Source organism: Ictidomys tridecemlineatus, chromosome 12 (genome assembly GCF_052094955.1).
Source record: "Ictidomys tridecemlineatus isolate mIctTri1 chromosome 12, mIctTri1.hap1, whole genome shotgun sequence".
Lineage (NCBI taxonomy): Eukaryota > Metazoa > Chordata > Mammalia > Rodentia > Sciuridae > Ictidomys > Ictidomys tridecemlineatus.
In genome coordinates, this window is record NC_135488.1 from 118,866,885 (window position 1) to 118,885,287 (window position 18,403).

Sequence of the window (18,403 nt, forward strand, 5' to 3'; positions counted from 1 at the left end):
TGTGGAGAGACCCGAAAGCTCAGTGTGAGCTACAGACACCACTCTGTCTGCACATCAGGAAGAGCACAACTACCCATAACACACATGTGGAGTGAGGACACGCAGCTCTGAAGTGGGGCTCTGAGCTGAGTCAGTTGCATGTTCTTTTGTCACTCAGGGGCACAGGGTCAGTGTCCCTCTCCTGCCTTCCAGGGAACAGCTCATCTCTGACTTTCTCTCCCACAGACTACAGAGTGGACCAGCATCACCATTCCCCAAACACAATCCATATTTCCCATACTAGAAATTGAGGCAAACATCAGTGTTTATAGCAGCTCAATTCACAATAGCTAGACTATGGAACCAACCTAGGTGTCCTTCAATAGATGAATGGAAAAAGAAAATGTGGTATCTACACTCAATGGAATGTTACTCAGCTTTAAAGAAGAATGAGATTAAGGCATTTGCTGGTAAATGGGTGGAGTTGGAGAATATCATGCTAAGAGAAATAAGTCAATCCCAAAAAACCAAAGGCCAAATGTGTTAGCTCTAACATGTGATGCTAATTCACAATAAGGCTGGGGCAGTAGAGAATAGCGTTACCATAGATTAGGTAGAGGGGAGTGATGGGAGGGCGCGGGAGCGGATGTGGGATAGGAAGGGTGGAAGAATGAAACAGAGGTTGTGCTTTATGTATCCACATGACTGCATAACTAATGTGACTCTACGACATGTACACTCAGAAACATGGGAAATTATATCCCATTTATGTAGGACACATGAAAGTGCATAGATGCATTCTACTATCATGTATAACTAATTAAAATAAAGAATAAAAATGTTTTAAAAAAAGAAATTGAGGCAAAATCCCTACAGTCAAATAAACAACTCACAAGTCAACTTTGCAAGGAGGGCAAGCCTGACATTCCATGTCGTTTTTCCACAGCGGGACACCTGAGTGCCACCTGCTCTCCGCAGCACCCAGGAAGCTCCTGCTGTTGTAGACACTGCACAGGGGCCCTGAGAGAGGCCTTGTGGCCACCATGTTTGGCATCTACACTCTGCACAGGACCTCAGCCTTCGTGCCTCTTGAGTCTGTGCGTCTTGAGAAACAGGCACCCTGCCCCTGCCGCGGTCCTTCCTCCAGGCAGGGCCTGTCTGCCATTGACCTGTGAGAGTGGCGGAGTGCGCCTCCAGGTGTTGGCTGGTCTTGGGCGGGGCTGTCAGTCACAGGGGACACAGAGGACTGCCCCCCCCCCCCCCCCCCCCGGGTGTGCAGTAGGAGCAGCTGAGCCCAAGTGGCAGCCTGTGCTGAACTCCCTCCTGTGGGCAGCAGGGTGGCCACCCACAGACTCGCCTCCTGGCTGACTCACTGTAAGCCCCAGAAGGTACTTTTATTTTATATTCTTCTACATTTTCCATTCCCTCAAACTGGGACTGGAGTTGCTAGTTTGCTAATTGGGATGTTATAAAGAAAGACAGACGACAAGTCAAGTTCCAGTTTGGCAGGAAGAAAACAGAGCCTCTCCAGGCTGGTACCTTCCTGGCAGCTCATTAAAACTAATTTTACTCCAGGCCAGATGCTCGCGAGGAGCCAGACAGCACACGCCTCCCTCTCCGCTCCCACAGCACTTGCTATTTTGATAGAGACAGGGTCTCACTACTTTGTCCAGGCTGGCCTTCAACTTGCCATCCTCCTGCTTCAGCCTCTCGAGTTGTGGGGCTACAGGCCTTGCCCCGGGCTTGCTCAGCAGGACATCTCCTTGCCTGCTGCTGCCTGTGGCTGGACTGACTCGCTTCTAAGTGGGAGTGAGAGGGTGAGACCCCACAGAGGTGGATCTGTGAGCAGCTCCTCAGGCCTAGGGAGGGCTGAGGCCAAGGCTGAGGAGGGACACACCATCTTGGGGCTGGTAAAGGCCAGGTGGCAGACAGGGAGGCTCCAGAAGCCTGTCTCTGCCACTCCTGGGAAGGCTGTGGCCCAGGGCTTCTGTGCTGCTGGGAGGTGTCCACTCTGATCTGACGTCCCTTACCTCAGCCCCGGGGCCTCTGTGCTGCTGGGAGGTGTCCTCTCTGATCTGACACCCTTACCTTAGGTTTCCAGTGAATAAGAGGCACACTCAGGTCAGTATGGCCTCCGAGTGTCCTGGGCTGTGCCATGCTTCACCTGTGTTCTGCCAAGATGGCCACTGTGAGAGCACTAGCACCCCGGCGTGGAGGGCCGGCAGTGAGCGCCACCAGGATGACTTCTCCCAGAGTCAGTGTGGGCTAAACGGGGTCGTGGAGCTGTGCAGGAGAGCTGCCCTGAGCTCACTGTTCTCAGTCAAACCGCTCATTCCCCAGGTGGGGGAACAGAGCCCCCTGAGGGGCCTGGCTGACGCGAGCTCCACAGAGAGCCCACTCAGCCCTGATGGCACACTCTGGCTTTGAGAGGAACACGGACACTTCATCCAGGGACAAACTGACTCTGCACAGTTTCCACAGTGACTCTTTGGGCACTCCGGACCAGGGATACTTTGGGTCACAGCTGAGTGTGGGCAAGGAACGCATTCATGTTCTTTCCACAGGTGAGAAGCCAGGACAGGGGGAGTGGGGGCACCTGGAGGGAGGTAGACTTGGGAGGCACCCAGAGAGGCTGGGCAGTGAGCTGGTGCCCCTGTGTGGCCTGCCAGCACAGGGGCCTCAAGGCTACCAAGCAGAACAGCAGGCCCCCCCCCAGGCCAGCCTGGGAAACTTAGCAAGACCTTGTCTCAAAGTAAAATAGGTTGATGGGAGAGTGCCTGTCGCATGTTCAAGGCCCTGGTTCCATCCGAGCACCATAAACAGGCTTAGGGAGAAGAAGTGACATTTACGAACTGAGTACTGTGGGGTTTCCCTGGCTTGGTTATATGGGCGTGTCATATGTGCCCTTACAGCACAGTATGCAGATATCTGGGGTTGGAACATACAGATAGGTTTCTCATCATTAAGAAGTTAAATTGATATTTACTTCACCATAACAGAAATGCTATTTAAAATAATTAAATGGCTGATTAAATAACTCATTGTTAGCCCATGCACGGAATTTAATGACACCAGACCCCCACTGCTGCAATACCGAGCACGCTCACTAGATGGCAACAGACTGCGCATGCTGGATGGGCCTTAATTGTAACATTTTTCACTCCTTTTTAAAATTCATGAAAATAAAAAAGATTCAGTAAACTTTCAAATTAAATTATGTCATTGAAAAAAATTCTTGAAAAGCCATGGTATGTTCTGTACTGAGTCCCAACAACATAGGTAGAGGCCTTACATTGGCGTGTGGTGTTGCGACTGCACCACAACAAAGAAAAGCACTTTTTATTCTACAATCTTCTATGAATGCACCTTAAAAAGTGCAAGTCCAAGCCCAGCAGTGGACCTCCTTCCCCTGGAGTTCCAGCCCACGAGGGACTTAGAGGGACTTTGGTGCTGCGAACTTGTGATGGCACAAGCTGTTCTGGCAACCATAATTGAGAGGCCTCTGGGGGAAGCCTGTGAGGGCGTGGAGGGGCGGGCTCGCTGTGTTTGCTCAGGCTGCCAAGTGGAGGGCAGAGAGGACAGGAGCCAGTGCTGGGCGCCTAGTTACCCCCAAGGCCCCGCTCTGGCCCACAGGGGGCTCCCGGGAGGTGTGAGGCCAGCTCAGAGGGGGCAGGACTGCTGACAGGGTTAGAGGGGAGGACGAGGAGGAAGGCAATGGAAAGAGTGGGGAGAACAAGGAACAAAGTGGCCCTACAGTAACCACCTTTTCAGAAATTCCTTAGAGAAGAAAACACCCATTCTGAGAAAAAACCATAGAACTCCTTAAAAAACACACTTTCCTTTGTGTGGAGAGGGGAGAGAGAGCTGTGTGACGTCAGAGCTGGGAGGGAACCAGAGGCGGCCATCCCTTGTTGTGTTGTGAGGAAGCCGAGGCTGGTGGGCAGAGGAGGTGTCCAGGTCACTGCACAGAGGGCAGGCTGATGTTCTGCCCCTTCTGTACCAGCAGAAGGTAGGGACCAGAGGTAGGGACCCTGAGTGGGTGCTGGGGCTGCACACCTTCCTACCTGGACAGGTGAGCTACTTGTGGATGCAGCACTCTCCAGGGTTGCCGAGGCCTCTGTGTGTAATGTGGGGCTGCCACACCAGGGCTAAAGAGGGGCCGGAGTGCAGAGCCCGTCCAGGAGCGACCCTGGGTAGCCTGGGAGCCGTGAGCGTGGCAGGAGCGCTGCCCATCAGAACAGCCCAGAAGATGCTCATGGCGCTGCTCTGGAGTGGCTGCCGCTCCAAGGCTGGGCTCCAGGACTGCTGGGCAGCTTCAGAGCTCAGTGGAGGACAGCTGTGCCCAGGGTGGAGGCAAGCAGTCGTGGGCTGCATTTGAAACACAGAAACTGAAGAGCACTATTGCCAGGCTGAGGGCCGTGTGCAGCAGAGCAGGCTGGGAGAAAGGAATGACTGGCAGGCCCCACGCATTCCTCGATTGTCACACAGGTTCTCGGGTGGAAAGCTTTGGGGTGCGTGGGGTTGGTGGGGTTGCTTGACCTCAGAAGTCATAAGCATCAATCAACACTGAGTGGGGATGGAAGGAACCCACCAAAGCCGGGAACAAAAGAACCTGCCTGAGTGGAATTCAGAGGAAGATAAGGGGGATGACCCATGTTTGTATGATGAAGATTGACCACATCAATCCTGCCTTCTAGAAACGAGACAGATTCAGCCCTAGGGTGTCACTGAACTCCACTGAACTGCCTGGGGCTTGGCTGGACTCTGCTCAGGAACATCACCTGCTCTCGCCCAGTGCACCAGCCCCTCTCCAGCCCTCCTCTGGACACACAGTGCTCCGCAGCTGGCTAGCCACGTACCTTCATCAGGAGCAGGCAGTTTGCCATGGAGTACAGCACCCGGCCCAGACGTGACCTCCACAGCTGAATGGAGGCTGCAAAAGAAGAGCAGCTTGTCAGAGTGTAGCTACATCAAAGGTCGGGCCTGTGGTGGCCGGGCCTATGTGGCCAGGCTTTCTGAAGTCTGATTTAAAAGCCTCTCTTGCTAACACCAGGGACTCCAGCCCAGAATGTTCATCCTGCTGAGGGTTACACTTGAGGCAAGATGCACAGCAGGCACATCCGGAGGGCCTCAGTGGCTCCAGGAAGATGCATGCTGCAGAAAGGCTGTAGCTTAGCCTCAGCTCAGGCAAAGGCCCTGGAAATCCAACAGGAGCACCAGGTTAGCACTCCCAGAAAGGCACCAACTTGCCTGTGGCTGCGCCCTGGTGGGAAGGGTCTCAAGGAGCTAGCCACGAAAGGCCACAAGGCTCCTGCACCCCCAGGCAGGGGTGGCAGGGAAGCAGGTTCTCCCCAGGCTCTGCACCGGCTGGCTCTGCTTTAGTTCCTAGGACAGCTTCCCAGGCCTTGGCTCCTTCATCTTTTAAAGGGAAACAACAATCCCTGGCCTCTTTTCTTCACAGGGCTCTGTGAGGGTGAACCAGCAAATGAGTACCAAAGTTCACCTGGACAGGTGAAAGCAGCACAAGGCCAGCTCCCATGGACGGCCGGTGCCCGCCCTCTCCCACAGATGTACCCACTGCTCATCTGCCATCCTTCCACTGAGTCCAAACCTCCAGGGCCTGTCCTTCTATGGTTCTCATGGGCTCCATGGCTCCAGGGCCTCCGGGGTCTAGAGAGGCCCCATAGCGGCTTCTGGCGCGAGGGAGGGCTGGCCTATGGCTTTGTTTGCATACTGAGGTCACCGGGAGTGAGTTCTGTGCTGGGGACTCAGCTGACTTCAAAGTTTGTATTTCACTGATAATTAGGTTGAGGCCCAGAGAAGCAAGGGTGTGTCATCAGAACCCCTGGTCAGTGAGCCTTGCCCTGGGCTCAGTCCCCTCCTCCAGAGGAACCCACGCTGCTGGGATGGCGCGGGGGTGGGGTAGTGGTGGTGGTGGGGGACACAGGCCCAGGGGCTTCCCCTACCAGCCAGCACCGCTGCCCTCTGAGATCATGGCTCCCTGGAACCAGGCTTGCCCCAGCTCCCAGAGACATGGGTACTGCCCCCAGCAGGCCACGCCCCGTCCTCCAGCACCCACACCCCTGCAGCTCCTGTCTTCTCACCGCCTCCTCCTCAATGAGCCTCGGTGCGGCTGGGCGCAGTGAGCCTCCCTCTGCCGCCCTCTGCAGGCCTCGCCAGCTCGGTTGTGCCTGTGAGAGCCCCAGGAGTGGGACCACACACCTTGCCTCCAAGTGCTGGCTCCTCTAAAGGCCCGGGGGCATCAAGTGCAGGGCGGGGTGTCAGGGTGATGCCTTCCCCAGCCAGCCTCACAGGCACACACACACCAGACAGACAACACACCCACACCCAACGGAAACAGACACAACCACACCCACACCTCACACCACGCACACATCCCACACATGTGATTTCTCCAGGAAATCACATGCGGTTTCTCAAGGATGGAGGGCGCAATGGGGACCCTGGGTGACGCCTCTTCCCCACATGTCCCTCTTGCCTCCGGTCTCACGGACCTAGCTCAGTGACCTGGGCCCGACAGGGGGTCCCCCCAGCTCTCTTCTCTTCCCACATGTGAACACCTAATGGCAGTTCCGGAGGGCCCAGGTGTATCAGGCCTGAGCCAGCAGTGATGTGGATCTGGGAGTTTACTGAGCAGGTGGCCGTGGGGAGGAGGCAGGGGTAGGGATGAGGGAAGGAGGGCCTCGCTGGGAGTTCTCGTGGAGCTGGGGTTGCAGCACCCTGGAGGCTCACCCCCACAAATCAACTCAGCGTGCTGCAGCCAAGACACCTGCTGAGGTGTGAACCTATCCCCACTTCACAGGGCCAACACCAGCCCCACAGTCCGGCTCGTGGTTTCGACGAAGGGGCCTTGCGGTCACTGGGGGCCTCTGAAGGCTTTAGTGGCTTTATAAGAAGGGCTAGTAGCGTGCTTGCTTGGCCTCTGCATGTGATGACGCCCTCTGCCACGTTACGACGCAGCGAGAAGGCCTGACCAGATACCACTGGGAGCTCTTGCATTTCCCACCCCAGAACTGGAAGCCAAATAAACAGGCCGAGGCAGTGACCTTCTCAAAATATAGATCTGCACCCACAGCGACCCCGAGCCCTGGGGTGTCACCTTGTTTCCTGCAGAGGCTGCACCCTGGACCACCTCCCCAGCCACTCTTCCTGCAGCACTGGCTCATGTCTGGTTCCACCCTGCTCCCTCCTGCCATGGGGGGCAGACCCAGGTGGGTGAGGTGCCCTTCCTGCACGGGAGGCCTCCTGAGCCACAGGCTGGGCTAGGCCCTCTGTCAAGGCTCTCTCAGAACCACCACCTGGGGGAGGAAGGTCACCTGCGTGGGTGACAGGTGGGTTAAGGTGCATCTTCTTCCCTGCGGTTAGGCGCAGGTCTAAATCTGCACACAGGTCTGCAGCACAGCCACAGGGCTCAGCTTGCCAAGAGGAAGGAGTGAGTGACTGAGTGACTGTCCCAAGAGGGAGAGAGGAGGAGTCCCAGGGCCTGTGCGGCTCTGCTGAGCGGAGATGCTCACCTTGCCGGCTCTCTGGTGTGACGCTGCTCATGCCCCCGTCTTCAGCTAGACCTTGCTCCAGGTTGGCTAAGATCTGCAGTCATTTCAAACAGGAAAACAAAACCATAAAATTGAGTTTGCGTCTAGACTTGTCACAATATATTCCAGGTAGAGCAAATTTCTCTGGATGAAAACCAATCTGTCAAGGAATGTTCACACGGACACATCTCAAAGGCCATGATGACTATCACTCAGAGGTGACAGCAAAGAGAAGGGCCTGTTCTCTGCGGAAGGTGGAATTTGGGTTTATGACACTCGTAAACCACAACAAGACATTGTGCATAGGGACACGTGGCTTTTCTTTTTAAGAAAAGCATCAAGTATGTGACACATGAGAGTGATTATTAACTTTTGTGGAAATATCAGTCTCATTCTTCCAGGCACCATGAGGGGCTGTGGCCTTTTTTAATGTACCAAATAAATATTGTGCAGCTGTCGCTTCATGTAGATCGTACTGCTTGGTTAATAACTCTTGGTTGCTTCTTCCACGTTTTGGTTTACACTGAAAGACAAGTTGCTGTGGCCACTATCATTTAGATACAGATTTTATTATTTTCTTGAGGTGAAGGACAGGAGAAAGTCTTAAGAATAAAGACTATTTAGCAGGGAGACAGCAGCCTCAGGCCGTTCACTGTGGGGAAACCCCTTTCTCTCACCAGGCCGCCTACCCAGCCTCCACTCCAGTGCGAGCAAGGAAGCCATGGTTCTATAGCCCGCTCGCCTGTGAGAGAGGACAGCAGTGGCCGTGAACCTCGACCTGTGGCATGCCTGGGGTCTTGCATCCAATGGTCTCCTGGCTAGTCTGTCTTCTGAGGGGGTCACGAGACCACAGGCCGACAGGGAGCCTCAGGGCTGCTGTGCAGTTGCAATCCCTTGCGCTGGAGGAGAGGAAGCCCAGGAAGGGAGGGAAGGAGCCCAGTGGAAGCCTGACCATGCAGATGGCCAGTGCCACTTGGATTAGGGCCACCAGTTCAGTGATCCTGGGCAGGGGGGAGGAAGCTCTACGTGGAGGGCAAAAGCAAAGGTGGAGAGCAGTGCTGAGGCAGGTGGCTCAGCAGAGGGCCGGCGACAGCCCCGCCTGCCCCGACACCACAGCTCACCACTGCACTCTGCTGACCCCCAGACCTGAGGGGACCCCTGTGCCTATGAGCCCTGTGTTCCAGTGGGCTTCAGGGAAAAGAGGGGCAGCCCCGATGGGCAGATGCTGGGAGGAGGATCCTGCGCCACAGAGGCCAAGAGGCGCCCAGAACAGAAGCTCCACCAGACCAGCAGGAGCAGAGCACGAGGGCACTCCCCGCTGCTCTCCTGTCCTCCTTTTGGAGAGCCAGCTTCATTTGCTGGTGCCTGTCCACAGAGTGGGGAGGGCACTGAGGTCGAGAGGGAGCTACAGCTGCCCTCTGCAAGGAGCCCACATGCCAGGTAGGGGGACTCCGGCAAGGCTCCTCGGGGTGTGCAGAGGCCCAGGCTGCAGAAGTGTGTGAGCACAGGGGAGGCTCAGCCACGACAGTGGGCCGTTTGCCTCGGGTGTCTGGTCCTCAGCACTGCTTCCTATGTTAGGGCACTATTGAATGAAAGCTGTCTGCAGGTCCCTTCCATATCAGAAGTGCACACCACGTGACCCATCAGAAACCCTGGTTCACAGTCAGCAACTTGCAGAGCTGCCAGAGCCAGCCCTTGCACTGCTGAGCAAAGACACATGCGCAAGAAAGGCCACCTATACACATGAGAGTGGCCAGAGCCAGCCTTTTGCATTGCTGAGCAACAGCACATTGGCCACCAAAGGCCACCTCTACACTGAGAGTGATCACAGCCAGCCCTCTGTACTGCTGAGCAACAGTGCACTGACCAGCAAAGGCCACCTCTACACTGAGAGTGACCACAGCCAGCCCTCTGCACTGCTGAGCAGCAGTGCATGTGCCAGCAAAGGCCACTTCTGTACACGAGGGCAACACACAGCCTGTCTGTAGCGAGCTAAGCTGCTGCACCTTGAAGGGACATTTTCGGATCATTTCCTAGTGATGGAGTGGTTCTCCTCAGCACATGCAGTGTTTTCCAGGAGACACCATGCATCAGGCTACAAAACAAGTCTCAGAGATCAAAGTGAATCAAAATGTCATGGTCTTCTCTGACTACTAGATCAAAAACTAACAGAAGAAACTTCAGAATACACACAGTTACTTAACACGTTATTGAACAATGTCACTGAATATATAAATCTAAAGGAACATTTAAAACTTTCTGGAAACAAATGAAAATGGAAAGAATGAACCTAAACTTGGGGTCAACAGCAAAAGTAATACTAAGAAGGAAGTTTATAGCAAAACACTACCAATAAGAGAGATTTCAAATAAAAACAGTGCATCTTAGGACCTAGAAAATGAAGAGAAATAAAGCCAAAATCAACATTAGGAAAGAAGTGACAGAGAGCAGAAGTAAGCCAAACTCAGACTGAAAAATACAAAAGGCCATGAAATAATGAGTGGTTTTAAAATAAGATAAACAAAACTGACAAATCTTTAGCTAAGAAGAAAAGATCCAAAGAAATAAAGGTGAGGAGGCATTACAACTGAGACACTGATATCAGTAGAGATTGTCATGAGCAATTCTAGGCTAACAGACTGAAAGACCTAGAAGAAATGAGCAGACTTCTGACACATACAACCTACCAAAACAGAACCAAGTTTAGGGTCACTATCATACTTAATGCGCAAGAGCTGAGAACATCTCCAAGGTCTAGAAGAAGACAATGCTTTTATTCAAATAGTACTGGAAGTTTTAGCCAGAGCAATAAGGCAAGAAAATAAATAGAAGCATACAAATAGGAAGCCAAAGTATTCCTATCTGCAGATTTTATGAATAAATATAGAAAAATCTAAAGGCTCATCAAAATACAAATAAACATTTAATACAACATTTCTAGGTCTTCAAGATGCACTGTTAGGTTTTTTTTTGAAGCTTTCTCTTTCTGGTAGAGGTGTTTTGCTGTAAACTTCCTTCTTAGTATTACTTCTGCTATTGGCCCTAATGTTGCAGGATACAAAATCAATGTGTAAAAATCAGCAACATTGGTTTTTTTTTGTTTTTTTTTTTGGTACTGGATAGTGAACTCAGGGATGCTTAACCACTGAGCCCATCCCCAACCCTTTTTGTATTTTATTTAGAGACAGGGTCTCACTGAGTTGTTTAGGGCCTCACTAAGTTGCTGAGGGTAGCTTTGAACTTGCAGTCCTCTCGGCTCAGCCTCCTGAACTGTTGGGATTACAGGCATGTGCTATAGTACCTGGCTTCAGGAGCCTTTTAATACATCAATAACAAGACTGCTAAGAAAGCAAATATGAAAACAACTTCCTTCACAAATCAGCAGAGGAAATCAGCAGAGGAAGGTGACAGGGTGGAGGAGGGGAGGTCAGTGAAGGCACTAGGGCTGCAATGGAGCAAACGGCGAGCCATGCAGGGACGGACACGTTAAGATGCTCGTGCTCTTATGTACACCTCAGTGCATTAATAAAAACACGAAAAACAGCTCAAAGTGGGCCAGAGAGCTACATGTGAGACACAAAACTAGAATAAATCATAGGGGAAATACTTCAAGACCTTGGCATGGGCAAGATTTTCTGGATAAGACCCCAAAACTCAGGAAACAAAAGCAAAAATAGACAAATGGGATTATAGCAAACTAAAAAGCTTCTGAAAGCTAAGAAGACAATCAAGGTGTGAAGAGACAACCCGAGGAATTGGAGAAACTATTTACTAGCAAGCAGTTATCCAGATACACATGAAACTCAGGAAACTTAACAACAACAACACGGGTGCTTCAATTAAAATGGCCAAATGATCTGAATAGATACAAAAGTATTTAAGGAAAAATGCTCAATATCATTAGCCATCAGGAAAATGCAAATCAAAATTACAATGAAATGTCATGTCACCCCAGTTAGAATAATTATTATTAAAAATCTAAAAAACCAGCGGGTGCAGTGGCTCATGCCGTGATCCCAGTGGCTCAGAAGGCTGAGACAGCAGGAACATGAGCTCAAAGCCAGCCTCAGCAACAGCGAGGTGCTAAGCAACTCAGTGAGACCCTGTCTATAAATAAAATACAAAATATGGCTGAGGATGTGGCTCAGTGGTCGAGTGCCCTTGAGTTCAGTCCCCGATAACTCCCCCAAATAAATATTAAATAAAAATAAAAAACCAAGGGAGATGAGGAGAAAAGCTCTCATGCACTGTTGGTGAGAACGCGACGTAGTACAACCATCATGGAGAAGAGCATGGAGGTTCCCTGGAGGACTAAAATCAGATCCAGCCACCCCTTCTGGACATACAGCCAAAGGAAATGCCATCAGCCTACCAAGGGAAAGCCCACGCCCACTACGGCAGCAGGACTCAGTTACGAATGGAACCAGCCTAAGTGCCCATCAAGAGATGCACAGGTAAAGAAAGACTGCACACATGATAGCGGGGTGTTCATCAGCCACAGAGGAGAATGCAATCCTGTCACATGCAGCAAAACAGGTGGAACTGGAGGACACCAGCCTGAGCCTCATGTTCTCTCACACGTGGAGAGTCAAGATGATGAGGTACAGCTGAGCACAGACTCGGGGCTACACAGCTTGGGAGGCAGGGGAGCGTGGCGTGGAAGGCGGGTGGGTGAAGGAGGCTGAATCAATCTGTGCCGCTGGTGGGCGCTCAAAGGAATATCCCACTGAGCCCCATTGATGTGTGCGATTCATACATGCTCACGAAAGTAAAACAAAACTGTCCTAAAAATAACATTTATTTTTAAAAGAAAAAAGAAAGCCACCGTTGCTTGAAGCCACAGCTTTGGAGCGGTTTGTCCCATGGCAGTGGATAACCTACGCTGAGGCAGCTCATTTTAGGCATGCCGAGGTCAGTGCTGCAGCACACTGGTTTTGTTCAATTGGGAGCTTCCATAGGGCTCCTCTTTGGCGTCCTGGAGCAGCCCCTCTCTGAAAGCAGCTGCACTCATGAGAAGAGGCTGCTGGCAGGGAGCGGGGGTGGAGGGCAGCACGGGGCAAGAGCTGCCTTCCTGAGAGGAGGGTCTGATGGGCCACACCTCAGTGCCTAGCACTGGCTTGTCCTGGGCTGCCTGGGAGGGACAGGCTGCAGCCCGGCCGTGCAGACAGCCCCCAGCCACCCACTGGGGGGTGGGGAGGAATGAACATCAGGTGGTTTTGTCCAAGGACAAAACCATATGAATGCCTTGAACCATCCCAGCTGACTGTCTTGTTCACAACAGGATTTAAAAAGGCAATTTGTACCCTATTCAGATTTAAAGGACCCAAAGCCTTGTTTGAGTTCTACGCAGTCACCTGGAAAGGTGGTGGAGCAGGTGCCCTAACTGGAGACAGACCCCATTAGTCTGGGGCCACAGTTCTCCAGAGGCTGAGAGGAAGGACCCTTCACACCTGTCCCTGGGGTGACTGACATGTGTTGTGTGGTGCGCTGGGACAGGACTTATGTGAGGCATCAGTACAGATGGCTGAGAGGTGGAACTAACTCAGGGATCTGAGGATTCACTGACCCTCTACAGTCCAGACTAAAGGGTAGGTCAGCTCTGTCCTGGATCTCCAGGAAGTCCAGGGCTCTCCCCTCCTCACCACCACATCCCAGGAGACATTTCAGTAAAGAGGCTTTCCAAAGGGATGTGTTTCTTGGAGCTGCTGCAGGGCACACAAGGAGTGTTAAGTACTCGCCAGGTGCCAGCACTGTGCTGAGCCCTGACTCAAAGCCCAGGGGTTGTGAGCAATACTACTCAGGCCAAAGAGGCCGGGCTGATCCAGGCGGAGCAGCTGGCCCCGCAGCCAGCAAGGCAGGGCTGGATGTGGAAGTTCTCACTGTTTGCAGGGCTTCAGGACACCCTCCCAATCACTGCCTGTGGGGCAGCGTCCTCTGGAGCCTTCGTACCTTGAAGACACGTCTAGAAGGAAAGAGTACACAGTGCTGAGGAAACAGGGCAAAGCGTGCAGCATGTCAGGCCTTGTTACCATGTCAAGGGCCTGCTTCCCTGGGCTTCACATGCCTTGAGCTCACTGTGATGCAGCCAGACTTGTGCCAGGTGCAGGTGCCAGGTGGCTGCTGGCCATTCCCAAGTCCTGGCTTGTGATGTGCAGGGTACAATTGAGGGGCTTCTGGAGGGCAAATGTCCACTGTGAGCAGTCGGGACATAAATCCTGCAAGCCCTGATAACAAGGGCTGTTCCATTCCTTCAGGGGTGCAAGAGCTTCTCCTGCAGGTGACCATCACCTCATGTGCTCAAGGGCAAGCTCACATGGTGTCAGGCGTGAGCCTCCAAGCGAGGCCCTCGAGCCTGCTCCACTTCTCTCCAGGTGCCAGTCGTTCCCCTCCTCTCTTCTCAAGCCACAGTCAGCTTGCTCTCTGTGGGGAGCAGACACTGAGCAAGGCAGCCATCGGGGCCAGGCGGAGAGCTGGCCGCAGTGCACGTCCTCAGTATGCTGATGGTGGCCTGCCTGAGAGCAGCTGGCCAGTGACAGGCAGTGACGGCTGTTCTCACTTCCATTTCTAACTTTGTGTACAAATAAAACAGCAGAACTGAATAGTCCATCTGTCAGAAATCCCTTTTAGAAAAGCTATTAACCCCTTCTAGAGACCGAGCTCTCAAGCACCAGCAGAGAAGCCAAATACACTGGCACCACTGAATAGGTTTCTCTCCCTCCGCCTCCTCCAGATGTAAGTGAAGCCCTAAGGAAGGACTCCTTTGCCTCTGGTGCCCTCAGCAAGCTCTCGTGGGCTGGTGGGGGCTGCAGAACAGGCAGGTGGCATGGAGTTGCTCTGGAGACCATGCTGGGCACATCCACGTTGGCAGTGAATGAAGCACAAACTGATCAGACACCGTTACTGAAGGGTTCTGTATCTGCTTATACAATGGCTCTCAGGAAGAGGTTCACTTGGCTTTTCCCAACTGCCCTGCCAAGTTCTCAGACCCAGGGGAGGAGATAGCTTGCAGAACTAGTGAGACACACGGAGAGCAAATCGGAGGCATCTGCTCTCAACAGCGCCACGAGCCTCTAGCCACGGCGCCATGGCACTCACAGTGAATCATGGCGTATTTCACTCTTCATCGGTGTAATTCCTTTGATCTACACATTTACTGATTCACTACTGGCTCAAATAGGTAAAACCCATACTTGACTCCTTTACAAAGAGCAGAGGGGTGTCCTGATAAAACTGGGCCCACACAGAAGCTCCTGACATCACCCTGGTCTCGGACTCACATGATGAACACACAGACTCTAATCATCCCTTGGTGAGTCTTCCAAACTAGGAAAAGTTCAGCTGCTTCTGAACAAGTGACGGGTTTGTGGATGCTGAGAATTCTGTAGTCAGTGATATTTTCCACTCTGCCTTGGTTACGAGGAAGTAGACACCAAATTTGCTTTGAACACATCTTTTATTGTACCAACTGTACTACTAGCTAAATTTTATTTCTTTGTCCCAAGGTCCTCATTTTTTTCAATAGAAAAGGTCTTATAACTGAATTCACACATTGCATTAGTCTTGAAAACAAAAGAACTAACACCCCCTGTAATCACGTCACCCATATGTCTCACCTCTAATGCTATTGTCTACTTCTCTGAGATCAGATGCCATCACTGTCCCATGGGCTGGCTCTGAGAATCAGAATTTCCCTGCGAGATGGCTTTGGAGTGCGGTGCCTTGTGGACCCCACACAGCCCGGCAAGGCCCAGCTCCAGGAGCAGGTCTGAACACTCTGCACAGGCTCGCGAGTGGACGTGGCCCACCCGGAGTGCAGCAGGGGAGGCAGAGACGCTGGTACAGGGAGGAGGAGAGCCTCCTCCGGGCCTCCTCACTTCTTGCAGAATACACGGCAGTGATGATGGAGCATGGGCCCAGAGCCAGACTCCTTGGCTCAAGTCAGGTGACCTCCCTGTGCCTCAGCATCCTCCTTTATAGGACGGGATATTCTGGGAGGGCAAAACCAGACCTGGGTGTGAAATGAAATCACCAAGACCTTATGGCAAGAAACCAAGGCCTGGGGAAGGGGTGGGTTCTGCTCCCCTCTCAGCCTTTCTCCAGGAAGCCTAATTAACCACGGGTCTCGACCTTTTGGATGGTAAGTAACCGCCCTAAGAGTCTGACCACTCCCTCTTGAAAAGTAACAGATACCTTGAAAAGAGCCGTTTCTTATCTGTTTCCATGAGCATGCTCCATGTTAGAGACCCTGCACAAGGCCCTCAGCCACACAGATGAGGAATATTTTTTAAAAACATTTTTTAGTTGTTGATGGACCTTTATTTATTTATTTGTATGTGGTGCTGAGACTTGAACCCAGTGCCTCACACATGCTAGGCAAGCGCTCTGCCACTGAGCCACCACCCCAGCCCTAGGTTTTTCTTTTTTAAAAAGAAAAAAGCCCCAATGATAAGATGGATCTAAGATGACATCAAATAACCTCTAAATGTTGTGAGACACTAGGGATCAGGGCTCAGAATTTGGAGTTTTTGTTTTTCTCTGGGCCCACCAGCATCAAATAAAGATTGGAGTTCTCCTGTCTGAGTGCTACTTGCTGCTCCTCAGTCAGGCAGTTCCCTTCGACACTGCAACCCCTGCTTCATGGGTTGCTCAAGGATTGCTGAGTTAATATGTGGCTCAGGAAAGGTGGAGGGCTCATCCCGAGCTCCATGTACCTGCCTGTCAAGAAGAAAGAGGACAAGTGTCCAGAACAGAGAGCGGAGGACCCCTCTCTGACCATGTGCCAGTTGCTCTGCAGCCTGAGGCAAGGGCTGCGGCTAGTCCTTAGTAAGTGGGGCCTGGGGGGACCTCGAGCACGTAAGGACCAGAGTGCTGGCTCACAAAACTACTTTACTCTCTTAACTTTTTCACTCTGTAATCACCCAGTGCCTCAGTTTTCTCTCCCAAATTGTAAAAAATCTTCCTGCAACAATCTGACACGGAGGTGAAAGAAAAACAGTATAGCTTAGAGAGTTATTGATCTAGAATTTCTCAGTATCAAGTTATGCAGTTCCTAATTCTGGAAATAAATACATTTTAACTGTGTTTTAAGATTCAAGAAAAGTGTTATCATGTAAAAAAGTTAAAAAAGCAATTTCATCAACTGGTCAAGGACAGGAAAGCAGCACAGTTCTTTTTATTTTTTCAGTTATGTTATGAAAAAGTGGGAGCAGATGCGAGCCTGTGGGCAGGAGGGCCTGAATCCCATGCTGCCCTGCAGAAGACCCTCCGGCACAGCAGGGGCAGGCTCACCTCCCTGCTGGGTGCCGACAGCCCTGGGGCTCACAGAACTCCCACAGGGGAGCTGGCTGTACCATGCTTTTGCTCCTAGCAGCTGCTTGTTATTGTGGTTTTTAAGCACTTCCACCCAATGGCTCCCCTGGCCTGCAAGGGGCACGGCGAGGAGACGCCATTCCTCACCCGCAGAAGGAGCCTCATGGCTGCCCACTGGAAACAGTGAAGATTAGAAACCCCACCTTTCTTCCTAACATTTCTTAGCCTGAGTCTGATCGGCGGACGCGACGGATGGCAAGCTGTCTTTGCATAATCACTGTCACAACCAGGGGTCTCTCAGCAAGCACCCACAGCTCCTGGGCCCCGGCATCAGTGTGCCAGAGGGCTGTGTTTCAGTGCTGCTGAGGTCTCCTGCCTGGCATGGTGCAGGTGCTTGTGACACGTGTGGGCGCATGTGTGCTCTGGCACACGGAGGCCTGTCAGAGGGCAGTCAGGCGGGTGCTCATGTATTACTTCCACTTAGGTAAGTGTTTCTGCTTTCATTTACTCAGAATACTGAGACAGGGGAAGCTCAGCACCCAGCTTCACTTATTGAGAGTACTGAGGAAGGGAAAGCTCAGCACTCAGGCTCTTCCAACAACCATCCTTCACCCCTGAAGCCACTCTGGCCAGACCAACAGATACCATGGCCATATCCATGGATGATGACTTAGTTCTGAGAAAGGAAGTGGTGTTGGTGTCAGCGGGAGGAACAAGTGCAGGATGGCATGGCACAGGTGGGGAGAGGCTGGGGACAGGCGTGGTTACCTTGCTGCAGACGGTCTTGATCCTGTGCAGTCTGTCCAGGGATTCCTGCGGATTGCCCAGGTACTGCTGCAGCTCTGCATGCAGGATACGCATAGAAAAGGGGACCATGGAGCCTACAAGTGAAATTAAAGCTGGTTAGTCTGCTGCTGTGACTCGCATGCTTCCAGAGTGGTGTCCGTGAAGGAGGCACCAAGTGGCCCAGCAGCAGGGGGGACCCAGCCCCTTTGATTTTCAAGGTCATCTGGGCATGTGCTGTTTTTTTCTGGAAAGCAGGAACTAAGTATCTCTAGATAACCACCAATGGAGAGAGGCTCTGCCACTATCCCATGGAGAGGCCAGGCAACATGCAGACAGCAGGAGAGCCCCGCTTCCTCCAGGGAGAGACAGCGTGACAGCCAGGTGCTCGGCCATCAAATGAAGGCTGCCCAGGGCTGGGTGAGCCCCTTGGGAGGCCCGGGGAGCAGAACTGCCAGTGTGGCGTCAGGCTGGGAATCTTGGCAAAACGTTGTCTCAAAATACTCTTTTTAATATTTTTATTGTTTCTTTTTAGCTTACATAACATTAGGATTCATTGTGACATAATTAGAAAAATATGGAATATGATTTCCTCTAATTCAATCCCAGTCCTTCTACTCTCCTCTATTCTACTGCTCTTTCTCCTTCTTACTTTTTTTTAGTTAGTGTCTGGAGGATGCTCCTGATGGTGCAATCGGCTGTGGTATATTCATACACACACGCAGGAGTTAGCCAGCACTATTCCTGCTTTCCCTTCCCCTATCCCCTCTTCCCCCTTC

General features: G+C 52.1%; 1 protein-coding gene across 1 annotated transcript in view; it reads right to left on the reverse strand.

Moving 5' to 3' along the window:
* Positions 1 to 18,403, reverse strand: part of Trappc12 (trafficking protein particle complex subunit 12) — a 61,015-nt gene that overhangs the window by 2,553 nt on the left and 40,059 nt on the right. Inside the window, exons 6-8 of the mRNA XM_005327334.5 lie at positions 17,610 to 17,722; positions 7,515 to 7,587; positions 4,839 to 4,912 (exon numbers count right to left, since the gene is read on the reverse strand). Coding sequence (XP_005327391.3) covers positions 4,839 to 4,912; positions 7,515 to 7,587; positions 17,610 to 17,722 — 260 coding nt within the window. The remainder of the gene's footprint in view (positions 1 to 4,838; positions 4,913 to 7,514; positions 7,588 to 17,609; positions 17,723 to 18,403) is intronic.